We start from the raw sequence: 22,477 nt of genomic DNA, 5'->3' as shown, positions 1-22,477 counted from the left end.
GAGTGAGTGTGGGATTTCTTTTAAGTGTCCATCTTTAAGACAGCAAGAAAAAGGTCTCTGATGTGCCAAAAATCTTATTGATGCTTTCTATTTTTAATAGCTATTTATCCTCAACAAGTTACTTGTTCACTATGTATCATGATTTTTTTCATCTATAGGCTATAGATAATAATATTTAACAAATAAAACATGTAGCAAGTACCTAATAAACAGTAATTATTATAAGGCATATACAGTATTTGCTGTCGATTTCTAATTCATTTATGGCTTACTGTCACAGGTACGTAGCTCAAAAACCTCGACTAGTTGATTTTCCCTTCTAATGCATTCTAGTGGCCACCAGTTCCAAAACATGCAGGACATCTGTAATGCAAATTCTTAAAAAGCTGTTGGGGGCTGCTTCCTTTCACCCTCTCCAAGGGCATGCAGCAGCCTTTGGAGTGGGAGCCAGCACTAATAACCTTTGGCTTTATTTGCTCAAAGTGCTAGCTTCATTTTTTTTCCTGTCATTTGGGTTTTCTCAGCATCATCCACCAGCAGAACAGCCCTTTTCTTGAAACTGGTTCTATAAACACTGTTCACGAAGAAGAAACACCAAGAAGAGTGACAAACCCAGGTCCTGCTGTCAGTGGCCCCTTGCCCGCTATCTATTGAATAAAAACACACTGCATCATTGCTTCTATGCCAGCTTTAACTCTCAAAGAGGGCTGAATGCATACTCAGATGTCCTAGTCAGAAGATTTGGCCCTGGTCTCACCAGAAATTGAGACAAAGGCCTCATTCAGGATCTGTTCCTCTCTGGCAAAAGAATTCTTAAGAATGAAAACATCATACTGTGGGCAACTCTGACAAGACTCAAAAAATATGAACTCAAGGGCACAAATACTCTCCCTGTCATGTGTCTAGAAGGGATCACTGCATCTTTATTCTGCCATCTCTAGAAGACAGTCCAGCATTCTACCCTGCAGAATGAAAGACTCATTATCTGTGAAGAGAGCTAAATTAAGCCTTGCTTGTCCCCCTTGATCTTGGGTCAGGGAATGGGGAAGTTACATGGTAGGTGCAAGGGAGACGGGGTGACAGCTATGAGGGGTTGGAGAAAACTCCAAAATCTTGTATGCAGTGGGCCTTTATAGAAGTAGGAGGGAAAGAATTTAACCAACAAATGCCTAAAATGAGGTTTTAAAAGAAGTGTGGCACAGACCTTTTTTACCTGTACTCGAGAGGTTGAGGTAGGATGATACTCAGAAGTTAAGGGGCAGCCTAGACTGTCCATCAAATACCAAGCCAGCCAATGAGATACAGCAAGACAATGTCTTATAAAAAGAGAGATATAATATAACGTAAGCAGGCAATGTAAGTAATTCAGTCTAAAAAAAAATTACAGGGAAGAAAGTAAACACCTTTCCTTCTTTTTGTTTCATTAAACAGGGTCTCATGTGGCCCAGCTGGCCCTGAACTTACTCTGATGGAGGAGGGTCATCTGTCTATGTGTTATTTTCATTGGTTAATAAAGAAACTGCCTTGACCCTTTGATAGGACAGAAAATTAGGTAGGCGGAGTAAACAGAACAGAATGTTGGGAGGAAGAAGGCAGTGAGGCAGATGCCATGATTCCCTGACCCGAGATGGATGCAGGTTAGAATCTTCCCGGTAAGCCACAACCTTGTGGTGATATACAGATTATTAGAAATGGGTTAAATAATATGTGAAAGTTAGCTAATAAGGGGCTGAAGACAATGGGCCAGGCAGTGTTTAAATGAATACAGTTTCTGTGTAATTATTTCGAGTAAAGCAACCTGGGAGGCGGGCTGCAGGAAGCGGCCCGCCGTTCCTTCAACATTACTCTGTAGAGAAAATACCTTGAACTTCTGATCCCTCTACCTCCAGCCTCTGAGTGCTGGAATTATTGGAATACACTACCTCATTTGGTTTATGTGATGCTGAGAATTAAGGCCAGGGCTTCATCCATGTTCAGCAAGCATTCTACCAACTGAGCTACATCCTCACCAAGATAATTTCTGGTATCTCCTAGCTACTAACATATAGATTTATCCAATATAAAACAGAAAAAGAAACACGGGTGAAAACTTGCAACAATTTTATAACTGCCTTCTGTCAGTGTAACATAAACTAACTGATATTTTATTTCACTAATAAGTCCAAGCTAATGTAAGGGTACTACAACAATCCTAAATTGGAAAGAGAAAGTATGACTGCCAAAACATTGTGGGCAATACAGAGAGGTAAAGGAAAATACTAATATCTTTATCTCACAAAGCTACTGTCAAAAGAAATAGTTTAGGGGCATATATGAGATTCAACTCCCAACACAGAAAAGTGAATGAAGAAGTAAAAATTTAATCCTTAGTTAAACTCATCAAATGAAAGAGAAGATTAAAACTAAAAAAAATAAGAGATGAAAGGGGGTATGTTACAAGTTCCCATAAAATCCAGACTTATTCAGAAATACTTTGAAAACTTACATCCTAAGAGAAGCTGGGTAACAGGAAGGAACAGATAAATTGCTAGACATGTATAAGGATGTTACAGAGGTAAACAGCTACTTCCTAGTTGAATTTAAGTCCCATTCTATAGGAGGAAACACATGCTTGTCACTGTACTGGACACAATCTATGGATGGGGAGTTAACAGGCTTCAGGAATGAGTCTACTACTGTTATTCTAGTAAATGAGCACAGTATCACACTGCTCTCTAAATTCTTTTCTCTCATAAATTAATGCTACTCTCAGACCTCATCAGAGAAGTTTCTTTGCTCAGTGGATGATTGCTAACACAGAAGTTCACAGCTTGTCAAACTGCATGGATTAAATGCCACAAGTGAGACATCTATTTTCCCCTCCCTAAGGCTAAGGGAGCTGTCTTAATTTGGGTTTCTAGTCCTGTGAAGAGACACCATTGACTACAGCAACTCTTAAAAAGAAAACATTTAGTCGTTGTGGTGGATAACAGTTCAGAGATTCAGTGCATTATCAAGGTGGGGAGCATGGTGGCATGCAGGAAGAGATACTAGAGAACATCTCTCAAAAAGGACTTATCTAACGTTATATAGATTCAACAGGTTATGTTGAGGAATATGTATATATGTATATTTGTGTATGCAAATGTATATCTGCATGCAATTACAATTAATAAAAAATCGGCCATGAATTTGAAATTAGAGTGGGGAAAGCCCAGTATATAGAAGTGTTTAAGAGGGAGGGAACAGAGAAATGTAATTAAATCATAATCTCAAAAATAAACAGCAAAATAGCCACAGGCCCATGAACAATTTAAAAAAACAAAAATGGCTTATTTCATTGACAAAAGAAACTTCATTAAAAAACATAAACACACTAGCTAAAATACTTTTACTTATACTTTTACTTAACTTTTAAAGTTTACATAAGCTTTGCTTAATCTCAAAATCTTGTAAATCATATTCTTTAAGTAATGTAACTTTATTTTTTATTAAAATATAATTACATCTCCCTTTCTCACTCCATTTCCTTCTTCCAACTCCTCCCAAGATCATATAAATAGCCATTATAAGGAAATCTAAGCATTACAGTCTCTGGAGAAGCCCATGTTCTGTCGGAGGATCATATTCTATCTTATTCCTATATATCTCATATAAATACTTTATAATTAACTAACGTTGATTTATAATGATTCATCCTGAAATTTATTTCCATAACATAGTCAAAAAATCTCTTTACCTGAATAGAAGTCCCTCAGCGGGATGGAACCTCCCCAGGATGCTGGCCGTAGGAGCACTGCTGTGTTTCTTTGTCACTGGTGACAGTACCTAGCAACTGCCGGTGAAGCCACAAACCGGCTGGCAACAGTTTGTGTATTCAGCTTCAGACCGATTAGAACACAGAATGTATTACCAAGAATTATTACAAGGCAGGCCTACTGGTAGAGACCTGTAATTCCATCTACTCTAGAGGCTAAGGCTCGGGGTCAGGGGTGGGATAACAAGTTTTAAACTTGCTTAGACTACAGAATGTGTGTAAGACCAGCAATTTATTGAGACACTGTCTCAAAACAAAAAGTTCTAATGGGGGATATAGTTCAGGGGGTAGAGCATTTGCCCGAAATATACAAGATACTAGGTTCTATTTCCAGTAATACAAAAGCAGGGAGGGGGGGATAATTACAACTAAGTATCTAAAGAAGATATTCAAGACAGAACTGGAGAGGGATCAGAGCTCACTGGGAACATGGCAATAGAACTCTCTGAGTAGAAGCAAAGTCTAATTCGTAGGCTTGGTAGTTTATACTCACTAAAAAAGAGAGACTTATCTCTCCAGAGATAACCAGCACACGGTTTGCAGAAAAGAGGGGGGGATGCAGGAAGATGTGGATGAGCTACCTAGATATGGTCGATACTTGAGATACAATTATCTTCAGCTGTGAGCCTTTGATGCCAAAATAAGGAAACTACTTCTCAAAAAATGCAGGCATAGGCATAGGACAGGCATCCCCATTCTAGAAGACAGAAAGGAAGAAGGGAGGAGTGACGGATTCCGAGTAAGTTGAAAATCGAACAAGACAAACTCCATGGGATCTTGAGGTTCTAATTTCTGTTTCCTTTAGTCTCAGGAGGTAGTGGTGGCGTACTCTCATCTGTGTAGCCTTCCACTGAGATAACTTGTTAGGCTCTCGGCTCATGCCATGGGAATCTTTTTTAAAGATTCACTTTCATTATTTTTAATTATGTATACTGTGTGCAGTTTATGACTGTATGTGGGTATAGGCATACAAGTAAAGGTTTCCATGGAGTCCAGATGAGAATATTCTATTACCTGGAGCTGAAGTTCAGGCAATTTTGAGGGGCCCAATGTAGGAGTTGTGAACCCAACTCCACTCCTCCACAAAAGCAATGTCCAAGTTCTTAACCACTGAGTCATCTCCAGGCCCAACCTACTAATCTTCAATTTCTCTTCAAAACCTGGTTTCTTGTTCTTTGCAACATGAATACACTGAACCAAGCATTTCAAAGTTCTGGTTCGTTTTTGTCTAAAAAGTCCTTATTCAGACTTTCCAGACCTGAGTGACAGAAAACACAAATGGCTCCCTGTCCCCAGATTCCCAGCTTGGGGGGGGGGGGAGGTCAACTAGCCAGGAGCCTCTCAGCACTTTCCAGGCCTGAGTGATGGGGAACACAGATGGTAGGAGCCTGCTGTCATTCCAAGCCCGTGGTTTCTAGTCCCAGGCACACCAGAGATGCAAAGCAACATCTCCGGGCTATGCCTTGCAGCTGGGTGAGTGGGACTCAACAAGTGCCACCTGTGACTCAACCAGGAGTCCACCAGGTATCAGGGGACCATTATGGTGAGCAAGCACAGGGTGGAGAAATGTGTGTGTATGGGGGTGGGGCAGAAAAGTTCATGAACTCAGAAGAGAAGAGGATCTGAAGAGGTGAGGGTGGTGAGGAACAGGTTGACATAAATGGCCTGCTTGCCACCTGAGTCCAATGTGATGAGGTGATATCCAGGGCCTGGGATACTGCCATAGAGGCCTATAACGGTCTGTGCTGTCACCTGGGTCCATGATGGTATCCAAAAGGCACACTGCAACAGGGGCCATGCAGATATGAGTAGCCTGCGCTCTCACCCAGGGCCATGCTGTCCTCTGGTCTAGGGCTGCAGCCGAGGGGCATGTCTGGGTCCAAGGTCCTAAGGCAGCCAGGATCTCAGGCGATGTCCGTGATCCCTGTGACACCTAGGGTCATGTGGATGACCACCTGAGACCATCTCAGTGTCCAAGGGCCATGCCACTGCCAAGGACATACTGATCTGAGTAGTCTGTGTGCTACCTGGGACCATAGAGATGTTCAGGCCTCAGCTGCTGGTCAGAGACATATCTGGGTCTATGGCCCAGCAGTAGCTGGAGTCTGTGATGACATGCATGACCTGTGTTAGCACAGCAGGCATTAGGAACCATGCCTATGGAAATCTGAGGGCTGAGCTGAGCGAGCCCTGCCCTTCACTATGCCTGGGATAGCTGGCTCTGCCCCTCGCTGAAAACGGCAACAGGAGAGCTGATTCCACGCCTCCAGGGATATTGACCCCCACACACAGAGGAAATAAGACCCCAAACCTTACCACAGGTGTGTAGCTCACCAGCGCAGCACACTAGAGTTGACCCTGTTATCTGGGATGCAGGTCAGTAGTCCCTGAGGGCATGAGAGCAGCAGAGCTGACCCTCCCCCTTGTCTGTCATGTAGTGGCATAGGTGAGGGAAAGATGCCCTTCCCCCCTCTGCCCCTTGCGACCTGCAGCAGACAAAAGAGCTGGCCCTGGGGTCACTAGAATAAGAGAACTAGCCATGCCCCTCACCAGCTGCAGCACACAGGACAGCAGGCCCTGAACCCTCCCTGGACAGCACGCTAGAGATGACCCTGTTGTCAGGAGTGCAGGTGAGCCAGCCCTGAAGGCATGAGAGCAGGAGAACTGACCCTGCCCCCATCCCTCATATGCTCCCTACAGCAATCAGGAAAGTGGGCCCTGCACTTTATCTAGGTAAAACAATAAAGCTAGCCCTGGTGGTGGGAGTTAAGGCAACCTGGATCTGAGGACCTGAGAGCAAAAGTGGTCCCACTCCTTGCTGCAGACTGCATTGGCTGAGCTAGTTGGGGCAGTGCTGAAATCTAGGTAGTGACGAAGAGGGAAAACCGGCAGCCTAACCAACCCAGCTAACACCTAAGCCCAGAACCAGGGCTATAAATTAGTCCATCCCAACATCCACCCCATTTATGAACTTTTGGGGCATGTGAAGGGAATGAACCTACAGGTCCAAAACTGCAGGATCTTCATGGCACAGGACAACAGGATGTCTAAAAGGAGACCCAGTGAGGGCTTAGCAGAAGCCAGAGGTCTCGAGCCAGACCAATGACTGATTGCATGAACACTTGCAAGTAAAGATGAATGGACTAAAGGGTACACTGGGTGACTCAGCGGGCCACACTACAGCTTCCACAACTCTTCTTTTGTTTATTTGTTTTTTGTTTGGTTTGGCTTTTGGATTTTCTTTTAAAATTTAAACTTTGTTTTGTTTTAAGGGGAGGTTACGTGGGCAGAGGGCAGATGCAAGGGGACGGGTAGATAATCCGGAGCGGGGCAAATGATGTGAAATCCACAAAGAATCAATAACAGTTATAAACAAATATATAAGTTCTTCTTCAATTTGTTCTCTTCTTGAATTTTACTACTACTAGGCAGAAGAAAACAAGCTGCTTCTTACATAATCCAGTTAAAAATCTCCGCTGCTCAATCCCTATCAAAATTTCTACACAATTCTTTACAGACATTTAAAGTACAATACTAAACTTCATATTGGAAAGCAAAAGATCCAGGATATCTAAAACAATCCTGTACAATAAAAGAACTTCTGGAGGTATCGCCACCCCTGATTTCAAGCTGTACTGCAGAACTATCGTAATAAAAACTGCATGCATGGTACTGGAATAAAAACAGATCGGTGGACCAACGGGATTGAATCAAAGACTCAAGCATGAATCCACACAACGATGTACAGTTTTTAAATAATAAAAAAAAACAGAAATTCATACTGGAAAAAGAAGCACCTTCAACAAATGATGCTGGTCAAACTGGATGTCTCCATGTAGAAGTAAACAAATAGATCCATATTTCTCATAACACTACATAATTGGTCAAGTTTAATCTAAGACAGTGGACGCTTTCTCAATCAGTCTCATTTATTGCTAAATCCTTACCAGATAGAAGTCATTCCACAGCACTCTCCACTTCCCCAGGTATGTTCCTCAAAACTGTTCCAGCCCACCAAGTGTTTGGTTCTGGTGGTGCCTTCAAAGTTGTACATACAGTTATATGCTACATAATACCACATTGCAATTATGTGACATAATGACATTTGACAGTTTTCAACAACACACTGCATATATGACAGTGGCCCAAAAGATAATAGTGTGGTGGGACAAGCCTTCAAGCACAGCATTCAGGGACCTAAAAAGGAAAGATCACGGATATGCATCCATCCTAAGCAATACTGACATTTTGTCTGAAAAAAGTAAAAAAAAAACCAAAGGGGACAGAAGAGATTACAGAAGAGGTGGAGAGTAACTGGAGGAAGAGAGGAGAAGGGGAAGGGAGAGGAGGGGCAACATGAGAGTAGAAAAACTTCTGCCATTCCCATGACATTAGAGTCATAGTAACATCATAGCATCAGGCATCACTTATATATCTGTGATACTGTATGCTGTGGTATCAATAACAAAAATTAGCACATCCAAATATATACCTCATGCATGATAACAAAAATATGTTGCTGGGATATACATTTACTATACCATACCTTTATCGTTATTTTAGAGGATAAACCTTAGAAAACATTTACTGTTAAACAGTATACTTTGTCAAATACCTCATGCTTACTGCATTTCCTAATTGTATGAAGAAACGACATTGAGTGATCTATGCCATCTAGTTCTGTATTCTCTACGATGCTCACATAATGATAAACTCAGCTAACAATGCATTTGTCAGAAAGTATTCCCACTGTTAAGTGGTATATTACTCTTACTAGTATAGCAGCAGACACTTCCTATTGCTAAGTTCTGTATTAGTTAGAGAGATAAAGCATGACAGTGAGAAAGAGAGAGCAAGAGAGAGCAAGAAAAGAGAGAAAGAGAGAGAGAGAGAGAGAGAGAGAGAGAGAGAGGTATCCTAAGGTGTTGGATCTAATGATTATGAAGGTTAAAATGTTTCATGATCTGCTATATGGAAATTGTCAGGAATACCAGTAAGATAGTAAGTTATTGCTTGAAATAGCTTGAAAGTTATTGCTGTGGATTCTGATTTGGGTTTGATTCTGATTTCGGTTTGAAGGTTAAGAACCAGTAATACTGAGAGCAAAGGCTCATGTCGCAAGTCATGTGACCTAGTTGTCAATTCAACCTTTCTCTACCCCTTTGTTCTACTCAGACTCTCAATGTGTAGATGATACCCACCCACATGGATTCGTGCATTCAAGCATTCAAATTCTAAGTTCTTTTGGAAACACCCACAGAGATAAACTCCTAGCTTTCTGGGAAATCTGAGCATCTTCTGGCCCTATACAGTTGAACATTGCAGAATAATGACCGGCAGCCCAAACAACTACTCAATTGCTATTTAAAATGACCTTATATATACATTTATACATATATACATTTAGTACAAAAAATATACCTTTGTGAAACCTATTTGTTCCTTCCGAAAAGCTTCCAGGGGTTTGATCAGCAAGTCACTAGCATTTTGTACCTAAAGGAAAAAAAGAAGAAGAAAACAGCATCTAGATTAACAAGGTTCAAATGCAAACTTGTTATTCCTTACCATTAGTGTTTTTCTTTAAAATATATCATCCTGCTGGGTGGTGGTACACGTCTTCAATCTCAGTACTGGGGAGGCAGAGGCAGGAGGATTTCTGCAATTTGGAGGCCAATCTGGACTATAGAGTGAGTTTGAAGTCAATCTGATCTACACAGAGAAATCTTGCCTCAAAAAAACATACATACACACATATATACTTATATTCACACCTACATACACATTCTAAAAGATACTTTCTGAACAGGGCACTGTTTGTACAGGCACTAAGGTCAACAATTAATAAATGGTACCTCATGAAAATGATAAACAGAAGGCTGAAGACACTGTCATTCATAAAAGTATCAACCCTCAGAAATGGAATAGATTTTTACTGACTACACACTCCATAGAGGACAAATACCCAAAATATAAAAAGAACTAAAAAAATTAAATAAAAAAGAAACAAATAGCCCAAATAAAAATGGGCAACATGGATGTGGAGTAAGGGGAACACTCATCCATTGCTGCAGAGAATGCAAACTTGTACAGCACCTATGGCAATCAATGTGGCAGTTTCTCAGGACAATGGGAAATGATCTACCTCAAGACCCAGCTATACCACTCTTGGGCATACACCCATAAGATGCTTCATCCTACCTATCATAGAGACACTTGCCCGACCATGTTCATTGCTGCTTTATTCATAATAGCTAGAAACTGGTAACAACCTAGATGTACCTCAACAGAAGAATAGATTAAGAAGATGTGGTGTGTTTACATGAAGAAGTATTATCCAGCTGTTAAGAAAATGAAATCATGAAATTCTCAGGCAAATGGATGAAACTAGAAAAGAATCATCCTGACTAAGGCAAATATACTTATTCACTTAGATGTGGCTCTGAGCTATTAAGATGACTATGTATAGGTGGGGGAGCTGAAAAGGGAGGGTCAAGTGAAGAAGGGGAAGAAAGAGGGGGATGAGAAGGGGAATTATGGAGAAAGACAGCTAAAATTAAGGGACATTTGAGGGGTAGTATAGAAGCCTAATACAATAGAAACCCCTATATTTATATGAAGGAAAGCTAAATGAAATCACCGAATAATGGGGGAGGCGGAGCTCTAACAGAACATCTCATGTCACAAAATAAAGCCTTTAGTACCAGGAATGGGTTACATCTAATTGAGTTGTTGGCCAAAGGGATACCCCAAATAAGCTAGGTTGTTGCAAAGACTATAGGTTGCTCTACACAAACTAATGGCAAGGCCCGATTGCTGAAGACACCTACACAACTCATGAAACATGGAGAAGTTCAGTTGGTGCCTACCTAGAACCTTCACCCCTACATGCTAGTGTCTTTGGTAGAGGAAGGTACTTTCCGTGCTACAAAGGAGAAACAAACACTGACCCAGCTACAAACCCTTTGATTTACAATCTGTCCTGCCTACAAGAAATGCTAGTCCGATGGTAGAACAATGCTCGGGGGAGTAAGTAATTGGTAACATATTTGATGTAAGGTCCAATTCATAAGATGGAAACCTTACCTAGCTCTGCCTGACCCACCAAGAACCTAAAACTAAATAGCCCAGAGAACTAGGGCAAAACCAAATACTACTGTTCTACTAAAAGAATGTACCCATAAAATGACTCTTAATGACATTCTGTTATACTCATACATCAGTGCCTTGCTCAGCCACTATCAGAGAAACTTCCTCCTGCAGCAGGTGAGAGCAAATACAGAGACCCACACCCAGACAATATGCAAAGAATGAGAGACCGTACAACACTCAGCCCAAAACACGATGCCTCCATCTAATCCCCCTCCCTTCAGGGTCAGAGAACACTGTTGAAGAGGAGGTGAAGAGAGTGTATAATCCAGGGATGGAGGACACCAAAGAAACACGGCCCTCTAAGTAAAAAGATTGAGACACATATGAACTCACAGAGACTCAGGTAGCTTGCACAGGGGCTACACAGGTGTAACCCAGAAGGTGTCCTGGACCTGAAAGAACTCTCTTTCTTTCTCTTCTGGGTTATCCCTAACCCAGAAGCAATAATCAATGGACAACTACTTGCAAAGGAAAATTTCCTTTTCTCCAAGGGAGTCTCACTGGGGAAGCAAACTACTGGGGAAACAAGAAAACTCTTAAGGGCAGACTGCATGCCCAACAGTGGATGGCCAACAGAAAACTAACACAATAGCATCTTTATTAGGTGCTTTATTATTTACAAGGAGGTTCCTTACCTAATAATGTCATATCATGACTTCTTTAAATCTTATTTATTTATTTTAATTTTTATTTAATTTGTATATTTTTCTCTTTTTTTGCCCTACAAGTCTTTTGCATATATATTATGGCTTCTAGCTTGTTTTTATGAGAATTCTGAGTGTACAAAGAAGTGGGTCTATTTCTTTTGCATTCTCATGGAATCTTTTTCTTCTATTTGTTGGTTTTATCCTATTCCAACATGTGAGTTTTTGTTTTATATTATTATTTTTTTATTTTGTATTGTCCCTTTGAAGCCTGTTCATTTTCTAATAAAAGATAAAAAGGTGATGGAACTGCATTGGGAGGGGAGGTAGGGAAGAACTTGGAGAAGTAGAGGGAGAGGAAACTACAATCAGGATATATTAGGTGAGAAAATATTTTCAATAATGGGGAAAATGAAATAGCTTTGTGTAAAATGAAAACTGTATCATCCTGAAGCATAGTAACTGGAGTAGAGGTATATCTCAGGAGTAGTGGACATGCTTATATCTACAGGGCCATGAGATCAATTTCTAGCATTGAAATAAATGTTAACTTGCTTACTTTTTATTGAATTTTGTTAGTTCCTTTATGAAAAACAAATAAATGCTTTGAGGAAAGGAACATAAAAGGAAGTTCTTTACTCTGGATGATTTTTTTTTCTAGTTCCATCCATTTGTCTACATATTTCATGAGGTCATTTTAACAGTTGAGTTATATTCCATTGTGTAAATGTACCATATTTTCTATTTCCATTCTTTGGTTGGGGGACATCTAGGTTCCAATTTTGGGCTATTATGAATAAGAACATAGCCGGGCAAGTATCCTTGTGGTAGGATGGGACATCCCTTGGGAATAAGTGCAAGAGTGGTATAGCTGGGTCTGGAAGTAATTCCCATTTTTCTGAGGAACTGCCATATTCATTTTCATAGTGGCTGTACAAGTTTGCACTCCCATCAGAAATGGAAGAATGTCCCCTGTGCTCCACATCTTTGTCAGCATGAGCTGTCACTTGTGGTTTTGATCCTAGCCATTCTGACAGATGTAAGATGGAATATCATAATCCTTTTGATTTACATTTTCCTGGTGGCTAAGAATGTTGTACATTTCTTTAAGCATTTCTTGGCCTTTGAGATTCCTTTGTTGCGAATTCTCTGTTTAGATCTATATTCCATTTTTAACTGGATTATTTGGTTTGTTGGTGTCTAGTTTCTTAAGTTCTTTATATATTTTGGAGATTAGCCCTCTGTCAGATGTGGGATTGGTGAAGATCTTTTCCCATTCTATAGGCTGCCATTTTGTCTTATTGGCAGTATCCTTTATCTTATCAAACCTTTTCAGTTTCCTGAGGTCCCATTTATTGTTGATCCTAGTGCCTGTGCTATTGGTGTTTTATTTAGGAAGTGGTATCCCACGCCAATGCATTCAAGGTTACTCTCCCCTTTCTCTTCTATCAGCTTCAGTGTATCTGGTTTTTTGTTGAGGGCTTTAATTCACCTGGACTTGAGTTTTGTGCAGGGTGATAGATATGGATCTATTTGGATTCTTCTACATGTTGGCATCCAGTTTGACCAGCACCATTTGTTAAATATGTTGTCTTTTTTTCCAGTGTGCATTTCTGGTTTCTTTGTAAAAGATCAGGTGTCCATACGTGTTTGGAATTATGCCTGGGTCGTCAGGTAGATTTCAAACATCAACATGATAGGTTTTATGACAATAGCATGCTGTTTTTATTACTATAGCTTTATAGTATAATTTGAGGTAAGGGATGGTGCTATCTTCAGCTGTTCATTCATTATTCACAATTATTTTAGCTGCCTTGGGGATCTTGTATTTCCTTATGAAGCTGAAAACTGTCCCTTCAATTTCTGTGATGAATTGTGTCAGAATTTTGATGGGGATTGTATTAAATTTGTAGATTGCGTTTGGTAGCATGGTAATTTTTAGTATACTAATCATATCAATCTAAAAGCATAGGAGATCTTTCCATCTTCTGATATCTTCCTCAATTTCTTTCTTCAATGTCTCAAAGTTTTTATGATCCAAATCTTTCCCTTGCTTGGTTACGGCAACCCCAAGCTATTTTTGAGCCTATTTTAAAGGGTGTTGTTTGCATTTCTTTCTCAGCCTTTTGCTTGAATATATGAAGGCTACTGGTTTTTAGGAGTTCATTTCTTATCCTGCTACTTTGCTGAAAGTGTTTGCCAGCTGTAGGAGTTTCCTGGTGGAGATTTTAGGGTCATTTTCATACACAATCATATCACCTGCAAATTAAAATACTTTGACTTCCTTCCTTCCTATTGGTCTACCTGAAGACACAGACATAATTCCAAATCACTTGATCTCCTCCAGTTGTCTTATTGCGTTAGCTAAGAGGTCAATTGCTATACTGAATAGGTAGAGGGAGTGGACAACCTTGTCTTGTTCCTGGTTTTAAAGGAAATGTCTAGTGTTTCTCTCCATTTAAGTGGATGTTGGCTGGAGGCTTGCTGAAAACTGGTTTTATTATGTTGAACTATGTCCCATGGATCTTTACTGTCTCCAGAATTTTTATCATTAAGGGGTGTTGGAAATTGCCAAAGGCCTTTTTTGCATCATATTAGATGATCATGTAGATTTTGTTTTTCAGCCCATTTATATGGTAAGTTACATTTATTGATTTACATAAATTCAAGCATCACTGCATCTCTGGAATGAAGGCTACTTGATCATGGTAGATGATCTTTTTGATGTGTTCCTGTGTTTGGTTTGCAAGCACTTTATTGAGAGTTTCTGCATATATGTTCATAAGGAAAGTTGGTCTGTACTTTCTTTCTTTCTTGGATTTTTATGTGGTTTCAGTATTAGAGAAATTGTGATGTCATAAAACGAATTGGGCAATGTTTCTTCTGTTGTTTTGTGTAATAATTTGAGTACTATTGACATTAATTCTTTAAAATTTTGGTAGAATTATGGACATCTTGCCTTGATCTTTTGGTGGGGGGAGACTTTGACTGCTTCTATTTCACTGGGGGTTATTGGTCTGTTTAAATTGCTTATCAGATCTTGATTTAGCTTTGTATGGTGGTATATGTCTTGGTTACGGTTTCTATTGCTGCAACAAAACACCATGACCAAAAAACAAGTTGGGGAGAAAAAGGTTTATTCAGCCTACACTTCCACATTGCTATTCACCACTGAAAAAATAATTAGGACAGGAACTCAAACAGGGCAGGATCCTGAAGGCAGGAGCTGTTGCAGAGGCCACAGAGGAGACCTGCTTACTGGTTTGCTCCTCAAGGATTGCTCATCCGGCTTTCTTATAGAGCCCAGGACCCCCAACCCAGGGATAGCACCACCAAGAATGGGCTGGGCCCTCCCCCATCAATCAGGAATTAAGAAAATGTCTTTCAGCTTGATCAGAGGCTCCTTCCTCTCTAATGACTTTAGGTTGTGACAAATTAATAAACAAAACCAGTCATTGCAGTATCTATCAAGAAATTTATTCATTTCTTTTAGATTTTTCCAATTTAACTGGGTACAGATTCTTAAAGTATGTCCTTATGATTATCTGGATTTCCTCAGTGTCTGTTGTTATGTGCCCCATCTCTTACTTTGTTACTTCAGATCTCTCCTCTATGTCTTTTGGTTAATTTGGCTAAGAATGTGTCAATATTACTGATTTTCTCAAGAACCAACTCTGCTTCATTGATTCTTTGTACTATTTTTGATTTTTTGTTTCTATTTTATCAATTTCAGTCCGAAGTTTAATTATTTCTTGCCAAATAATGTATCTGGTATGATTTCCTCTTTTTATTCTAAAGCTTTCAGGTATCCATTAAGTTACTAATATGAGATCTCTACAATTTTTTTAATGTGGGCACTGAGTGCTATGAACTTGCCTCTTAGAACTTGCCTCTTATTGAGTCCCACAAGTTTGGGTATGTTGTGTATTCATTTTCAGACAATACTAAAAAATTTAAACTTCTTTATTAATTTCTATCTTGGCATATTTTTTATTCAGTAATGAGCTTTTCAGTTTCCATGTGTTGGCAAACTTTTTGTTATTTCTATTTTCTATGTCCAGCTTTAATCAATGCTTGCCAGAGAAATGTAGGGTGTTATTTCAATTTTCTTGTATCTATTAAGACTTGTTTTTTGTCAAAATATGTGGTCGATTTGGGGAAAAGTTCCATGAGCTTCTTAGAAAAAGGTATTTTCTTCTTTGGTTGAACTGTTCTGTAAATATCTGCTAGCTTCATTTGGTTTACAACATCAGTTAGCTCCAGCGCTTCCAGCGCTTCTCTTAGTTTTTTGTTTTTGTTTTTCTTTTTTTTTTCTTTTTGGATGACTTGCCTATTGGTGAGAGTGAGGTATTGAAGTTACCTACTAACACTGTTTGAAGGTCAATATGTGATTTAATCTGTAGTAGTGCTTCCTTTATGAACGTGGGTACCCTTGTGTTTGGTGCATATGTTTAAAACTGCAATGCCCTCTTGGTGGACTTTTCCTTTGATGAGTATGTACTGTCCTGTCTCATCTTCGGATTAGTTTTGGTTTGAAGTCTATTTTGTCAAATATTAAAATGGCTACTCCATCTTGCTTCATCAGTCCATTTTGCTTGAAATACCGTGTTCCATCCTTTTACTCTAAAGTAAAGGCTACCCTTGATCTTAAGGTGTGTTTTTTGGATGAAGCAGAGGAATGGATCTAATTTACAAATGCAATCTGTTAGTCTCAGTCCTTTTACTGAGGAACTGGGACCACTGAGAGTGGGAGTAACCAATGAGCGCGAGTTGATTATTCCTGTTGTTTTGCTTTTGTGGACTGAGTTTTCTTCCCACTTTTCATTTGCTGGTCTGAGATGATTCATTCTTTGTGTTTTTTATTTTGCTTTGTTTTTCTTGGTAGTGATAGCCTTTGCAGGTTGAAGTTCTCCTAGCATCTTCTGTAGCGCTGGATTTGTAGATGGATATTGCTTAAATTTGGTTTTATCATGAAATGTCTTATTTTGTCCATATTTTGTGATTGAAAGTTTTGCTGGATATAATGGCATCTGTGGTCTCTTAGCATTTGGAGACCATCTATCCAGGCTCTTTTGACTGTTTTCACAACTGTAATTCCTGGTGCTGATATCTGGTCTTGTGATTGTTGGGTGAAAGTTCTGTGCCTTAGTTTCTCTTGCCCTCTCTGGTTCTTAGAAGAGTACAGTGGGTAAGAAATTCTTCCAGGTTCCTGATAGGGGTGACCACTGGGCATCCCAGGTAAAAAAAAGTTTCTAGGTGCTGGGAGCTAACACTAAGGAATAGGTATGGGCTAGAAGGGGTGATGCTGAGAGAGTACACAGAAGGGAGAAGAGCTGGGTATACCACCAGGATCTGTGTAGAGCCCTGAGAATGGGGACAGGAAGGAAGGTGTGTCCACAGCAGGTGGTATGCTACAAAGCTGGGGATAAGACTAGAAGACTGGATTGGAGGACAGAAGGAAGAGGGAAGATGGCCTACCTGGTTCCCTGGCTGACATGGCTGGCAGGTATAAAGGGAATGCCTCCCGGAGTTAGTGGCTGACACAAAGGGATGGGGGATAGGGTAGTAGAGAAAGGCAGTAGGTAAAGATCTACATGATCCCCTGTAACTGTGGGCAGAGGGAAAGGCTAGCCCATTGGAGGTGGTTTGTTACAAAGCTGGGGATAAGACTACAGCTGGTATCAGGGAACAGGAAGAAGAGTGACGATTCCCCTACCTACCTGACCATCTGGACAGTATGGCCAGTGGTCTCCAGGGAAAGCTTGTTTTATTTTTATTTGTTTTTACCTTACAGGTCATTATGGCTTCTGGTGTTTTATGGGTTTGCTGCGTGTATCTCTGCATCTGTATGTGTTTCTTGCCCTTTGACTTTGGCTCTTTGTTCTGTTTCTTTGTCCTATTCTGGTTTGTTTGCCTTTATTTAACCTTTCCTTTCTTTGATTCTGTTATTACTACTCAGCATCTGCCGAGGTCTCATTAGTATAGGCCTAGATTTAGTATAAGTGAATTTTAGGCTTATTATCTCCTTCAAACAGACACTGAGCTACATTTTAGCTTCCTCTGAATAAGAAGTCACATTAAATGAGATAGTTAATTTACAACTTTCACTCAAAACTTCATTTGTGATCTACTCATTTAACCTGTAACTTTTGACTAGAAAGTTAAGGCCATTAATGTTTCAAGTTATTAGTGAATGGCATCCATGGATGGCTGCCTTTTTGTGTGTGTGTTCTTATAGTTCTATTTTGTGTTTCTGAAATTATACCTTCATTTGTTTTCTTGCTATAGCCTCCTAAACTGGCTTATTCCTCACTTTGGTCTCAAGTATTGCTTCTAGTATTCTCTGTAGGACTGGTGCGTGTGTGTGTGTGTGTGTGTGTGTGTGTGTGTGTGTGTGTGTGTACAACAGTAATAATAAAAAAGAGGTCATGAATTTGAAAGGGAGTCTAGAGAACATGGAAGTAGTTGTGGGCAGGGGAGAATGAGTGGAAATCAGGTTAATATCTAAATACAGTACTCATGTATGTATTTCTTTTATTTTTATGGGGGGGTTAAAACAGAGTTTCTCTGTGTAACAGCCCCAGCTGTCCCAGAAATCACTCTGTAAGCCAGGCTGGCCCTGAACTCAGAAATCCACCTGCCTCTGCCTCCCAAGTACTAGGATTAAAGCCATGCACCACCACCACCCAGCTGTATGTATTTTTTTAAGAAAAAAATAAAATTTAAATATTCTAAAATAAATATTCTTTACACTTGTTGCTTCTTAAAAAACCACAGATCTCTTACCTACATGGTCCCCCAGAACCTCTGTGATTCCGAATTCTCATCACACGTTTATTGATCTACCAGACCTAGGAAACCTCTTTCCAGACCGTATCTGATCTTGCTCACACAGACACCTCCTCCTGGAATGGCACTTAATACCCGATAGCTAACTGTATTTATCAACCAAAGGAAGACAGTCCATATATTTATCCGGCACGGTTCCTCCCTCCATGAAGGTTATTCTACAGCATCCACAGAGGTCTCTCATTCATGCCAAAACTCACGCTGATCTTTCATTCAATGAAAACTACTCAAAGAACTCTCCTATTCAACACATTCTGTCCTTTGCACGATTGTGGACCATGAAGACTACTGGTTTTGTTTACTTGCCTAGAGACAAATTCAGTTTAAGGAAGCATTCTTTCTTTTTTATTTCAGCAATCTTAAAACATGACTTTACTTTTGAAAGCATGCCTACCACTGAAAGATGAGACCTGAGCCCCCCACATTCAATGTGAGGGGGCTTGTTATTTTTTTGAGTCAATCAACTGGAGGTGGCACTAAGGGAGTCACTAAGCTTAAGTCATAATTTTCCATCAGAGACTGCTCAGTTCTCCTGAAGGTCTGAGTCTGCACACTCCTTATGGAAGACATGAGGTAGTATTATTTTTTTTAAAAAAAAAAAAAGTGGAATGGCCCTGAGACTGAAAGTCAGAGAAACCCAATCAGACATTCTGGTCAATAGCTCTCCCAGCCGAACCCAGCCACTCCAGCCTGGCAGGAGCACCACTTAGAAGCACTATAACAAGCCCTGTGTTCAGCAAGTGTTACTACATGGAGAAGAAGAAATACTCAATGCTCCCTGCCTAAAATCCTGATCCACAAACCAAATCATTTTACTATAAGCCATTCGGTTTTAGAATAGGCTGTTAGAAAACAATAGATGTTTTTTCAAAACCAGCGCCAGTGTCACATAAATAACATATAAAATGTGACGGTTTGAAACAGTGAGGAAGTTTGACTTTGAACAGGAAGTAAACATGCCGCTCGGAAAGAGTGTCACACAGCAATTATTTGTATGGATGCCCAACTGGGCTTGTATATTCAGATGGCCTCAGGATGGCACAGTTTCTAGTTTTTCATGTTCACAGGAAGACTGTCCTGAACAAGCAAGTGTATAAGCAACTTTAACAGACAGTCCAAGCAAATTATTTATCTGCAGATGCTTCACTGAATTCGGGACTCTATAGCCTTCCCTTAAATGAATTGGTGGCATTGCTCAGTCTCACCGACCACAAACTGATACTGTGAACCTTGCTACCCAGTTGTTAGAATACTATTTTCTGCTAGAACAAAGCTGGGGGTATGGGGACAAAACATGCTGAACCCTTGTTCATTTTCTTCTTGTATTGTGTAACCTTAAATTTCTTAGACGTTCAGCAACCACCCAAAGAGTCCCTTTTAAGAAAGCTTTGTCAGGCTGCAGAGATGGCTCAGTGGTTAAGAACACTGACTGTTCTTCCAGAGGATCCAGATTCAATTCCTAGCACCCACATATCAGTTCCCAATTTTCTCAGAATCTTGTTCCAAGGTATCTGAAACCTTCACACCAATGCACATAAAATAAAAAATAAATAAATAAATTAGTTTTTTTTAAAAAAAAAAAAAAAAGAAATCTTTGTCTTTAATCACCTTTCTGACCACTGCATTCATTTTTGTGAGTTCTCTGTGAAAAATGCCATCAACAACCCTGCATCTTGATGGGAACCTAACCATGAGATGCCCCAGCCTTTACTCAGAAAGAGTTTAGAGAATCAGCTTCCTACAGATACAGAATAAAGACAAAAGTAAAGCTGAACAATGTCTAGCTAAATAGAGATGGTCTCCACTCTCATACCACAGAATTGCTCTGGAATCGCGGGTAGTAAACAAGCTACCAAACTGGCTTCAAGAATATACTGTTTGCAGTGGTGTGGGCCTCTAAATGTTATTTCTGTCATTCCTCAAACAGAGACTTTGCACATCACCAACAAAACTCCCTTCTCGGTAAGAAAAGCAGACAGACAGGCTTCCTCAAATACAGGAAGTCTGCAACCCAGATGCTTACACACCACTCCTGAGAGACGACAGCTACCCAGTCAGTAATCCTCTGAAGATCATCACAGCTAGGATACTCCACCTTTTCTCGCCTCACAGTTCCTGCCACAACCTACATTCATTTGTTTATGGAGATGACCAGGCCAGGGCCATTGCCATGGTCTCAGACCCTGAACTTCCTTATTGCTCGTCATTATAAATCCACTTGGGATTCTAATTTTAGAAAGAATGAGAAACTGCTCAACATAAATATGTGACAAAGAACCAGGAAGAAGAAGGAAAACAACATCTGTCCTAGTAATGTAGAGCTTTGCTCTCAAGTAAATAAAAGAGACGGAGTACAGTGGAGAATGGCAGCTGAGGTTTCTTCCTGGTGGCAGCTGAATGAGCTAGAGGTGAACGCCTCTGAGAACAACATGAGGAGAGGGCGAGGGAAGCTCTGACAGAAGAGAATACCCAACGAACTTCGCCTGAGCGAGTAGGCCATCTATGAGGCTTAAATGAAAGCACTCATGTCTTTCTCCCCTTATTATCTTTAGAAGCAAATTTCATGAACTCGGAAAATTCCTGCTATTTCTCATGAGCAACCAGAGACTACTAAAAACAATTTTTATATAATCAATGTGTTTTGCCTTTATAAAACATTCTTGTACCATCATGTCATGTAGGGTGCTTCATAAGAAGAGGACTGGCAATTATTTTCCGTACTTTACGAGACAATAACTGATTAGTACAAAGTCAAAAACTGAGCTAGTGGCTGAGTCAGAATCAAATACTAAATCTCCTACCCTCAAAGCCTGTCTTCAACCACAGTTGTCTAGGAGCCAAGAAAATGGTAGTAGTCCTCTGAAAAGCTAGGACCACTGTCTTCTTAGAGTGGGATGAGGAAAACCTTTTAAATGGAACTGCTGCTTAACAAAGCTAGGATGCCGATAACAAGTCATCTCAGTAGAGGTGGGGACAAAAAACCATTTTGCTGTCCTATACAGAGTTCTTACTTTACACACGGACCACTACTTAAAATGCAAATTGTTCAAACCACTATTTTCAGATGTGGGGACCAACTAGGTCTGGGTTGGGGCCATGAATAATGTCCCAAGAAATATGGATGTTGCTGATCTAGGGACTACATAAAAACATTTTCTCTTGTTGAAGGATGACTTTTTTGGTTGTTTTTGTTGCTGTTGTCTGGTTTTGTTTTGTTTTGTTTTGTTTTAAATAGGATCTCATGTACCTCAGGCTGGCCTAGGATTCTCCGTGAATTCAAACATTGCCTTGAATTTCTGATCCTCCTGCTTCAAACCTCTTTCTTGGAATCTGGGAGTACAGACTTGTTTGTATTATCACATTCGGGTCAAGATTACATTCAAAACCATTAAAATGATTAGAATACAAAAATGAAAAAAATCTTAGGTACAAACCTAGAAACATGCATGAAAGACCTTCATAAATAAGTTATGGAACATTGATGAAACAGAAGTAAGAGTAGTAAACAAAATGATGACCCACATTCCCAGACACAAAGAGCCATCATTTTTAAGATGATAGCTTCCACAGCTGGATCTAGAGATTCAGGGTTAGCCCAATGAAAATGCTAGTAACTTACTTTGCAAATACTAACAAACTGACTCTACAGTTTATACCTTATTTCAAGGCTTACTACAAAATTATAGTAATGAACACAATATGGAAATGGCGAGAAATAAAAGAATTTATACATGAAACAGAAATAGAGGAAAGAAAAAAGAACTATTTGTATTGAGAAAAGATAGTCTTTTAAGAAATAGTCCAGGGGGAAAGTCCATAATTCCTCAGTCCTAGACAAAGAACTACTGGTAAGTAATGCTCAGAACAGGAGAATTTGTCTTCTCCAGGAAAAGAGCATACTAAGTTGTACCAATGGTCATCCCTGACAACAGACATGCGAGTAACATTATGTAAACTAAGCAGGTTGCACTTCTGAATATATATTATATTCATCTATGCATTTAAAGGTCATCAATTTAAAAGGGAGCAATTTAGGGAT

The 22,477-nt window shown here is 39.9% G+C and overlaps 1 protein-coding gene across 2 annotated transcripts in view; it reads right to left on the bottom strand.

Annotated features, from left to right (window-relative positions):
• The window catches only part of Ophn1 (oligophrenin 1), a 327,366-nt gene that overhangs the window by 192,157 nt on the left and 112,732 nt on the right, over nucleotides 1–22,477 (bottom strand). For both annotated transcript variants that reach the window (XM_085684928.2, XM_085684927.2), the window contains exon 5: nucleotides 9,218–9,289. In XM_085684928.2, coding sequence (XP_085541054.1) covers nucleotides 9,218–9,289 — 72 coding nt within the window. The remainder of the gene's footprint in view (nucleotides 1–9,217; nucleotides 9,290–22,477) is intronic.

This window comes from Myodes glareolus, chromosome X (assembly GCF_982192425.1).
Source record: "Myodes glareolus chromosome X, mMyoGla1.1, whole genome shotgun sequence".
Lineage (NCBI taxonomy): Eukaryota > Metazoa > Chordata > Mammalia > Rodentia > Cricetidae > Myodes > Myodes glareolus.
The sequence above is the reverse complement of the archived record's forward strand: the minus strand, read 5'-3'. Positions and strand labels throughout refer to the sequence as shown.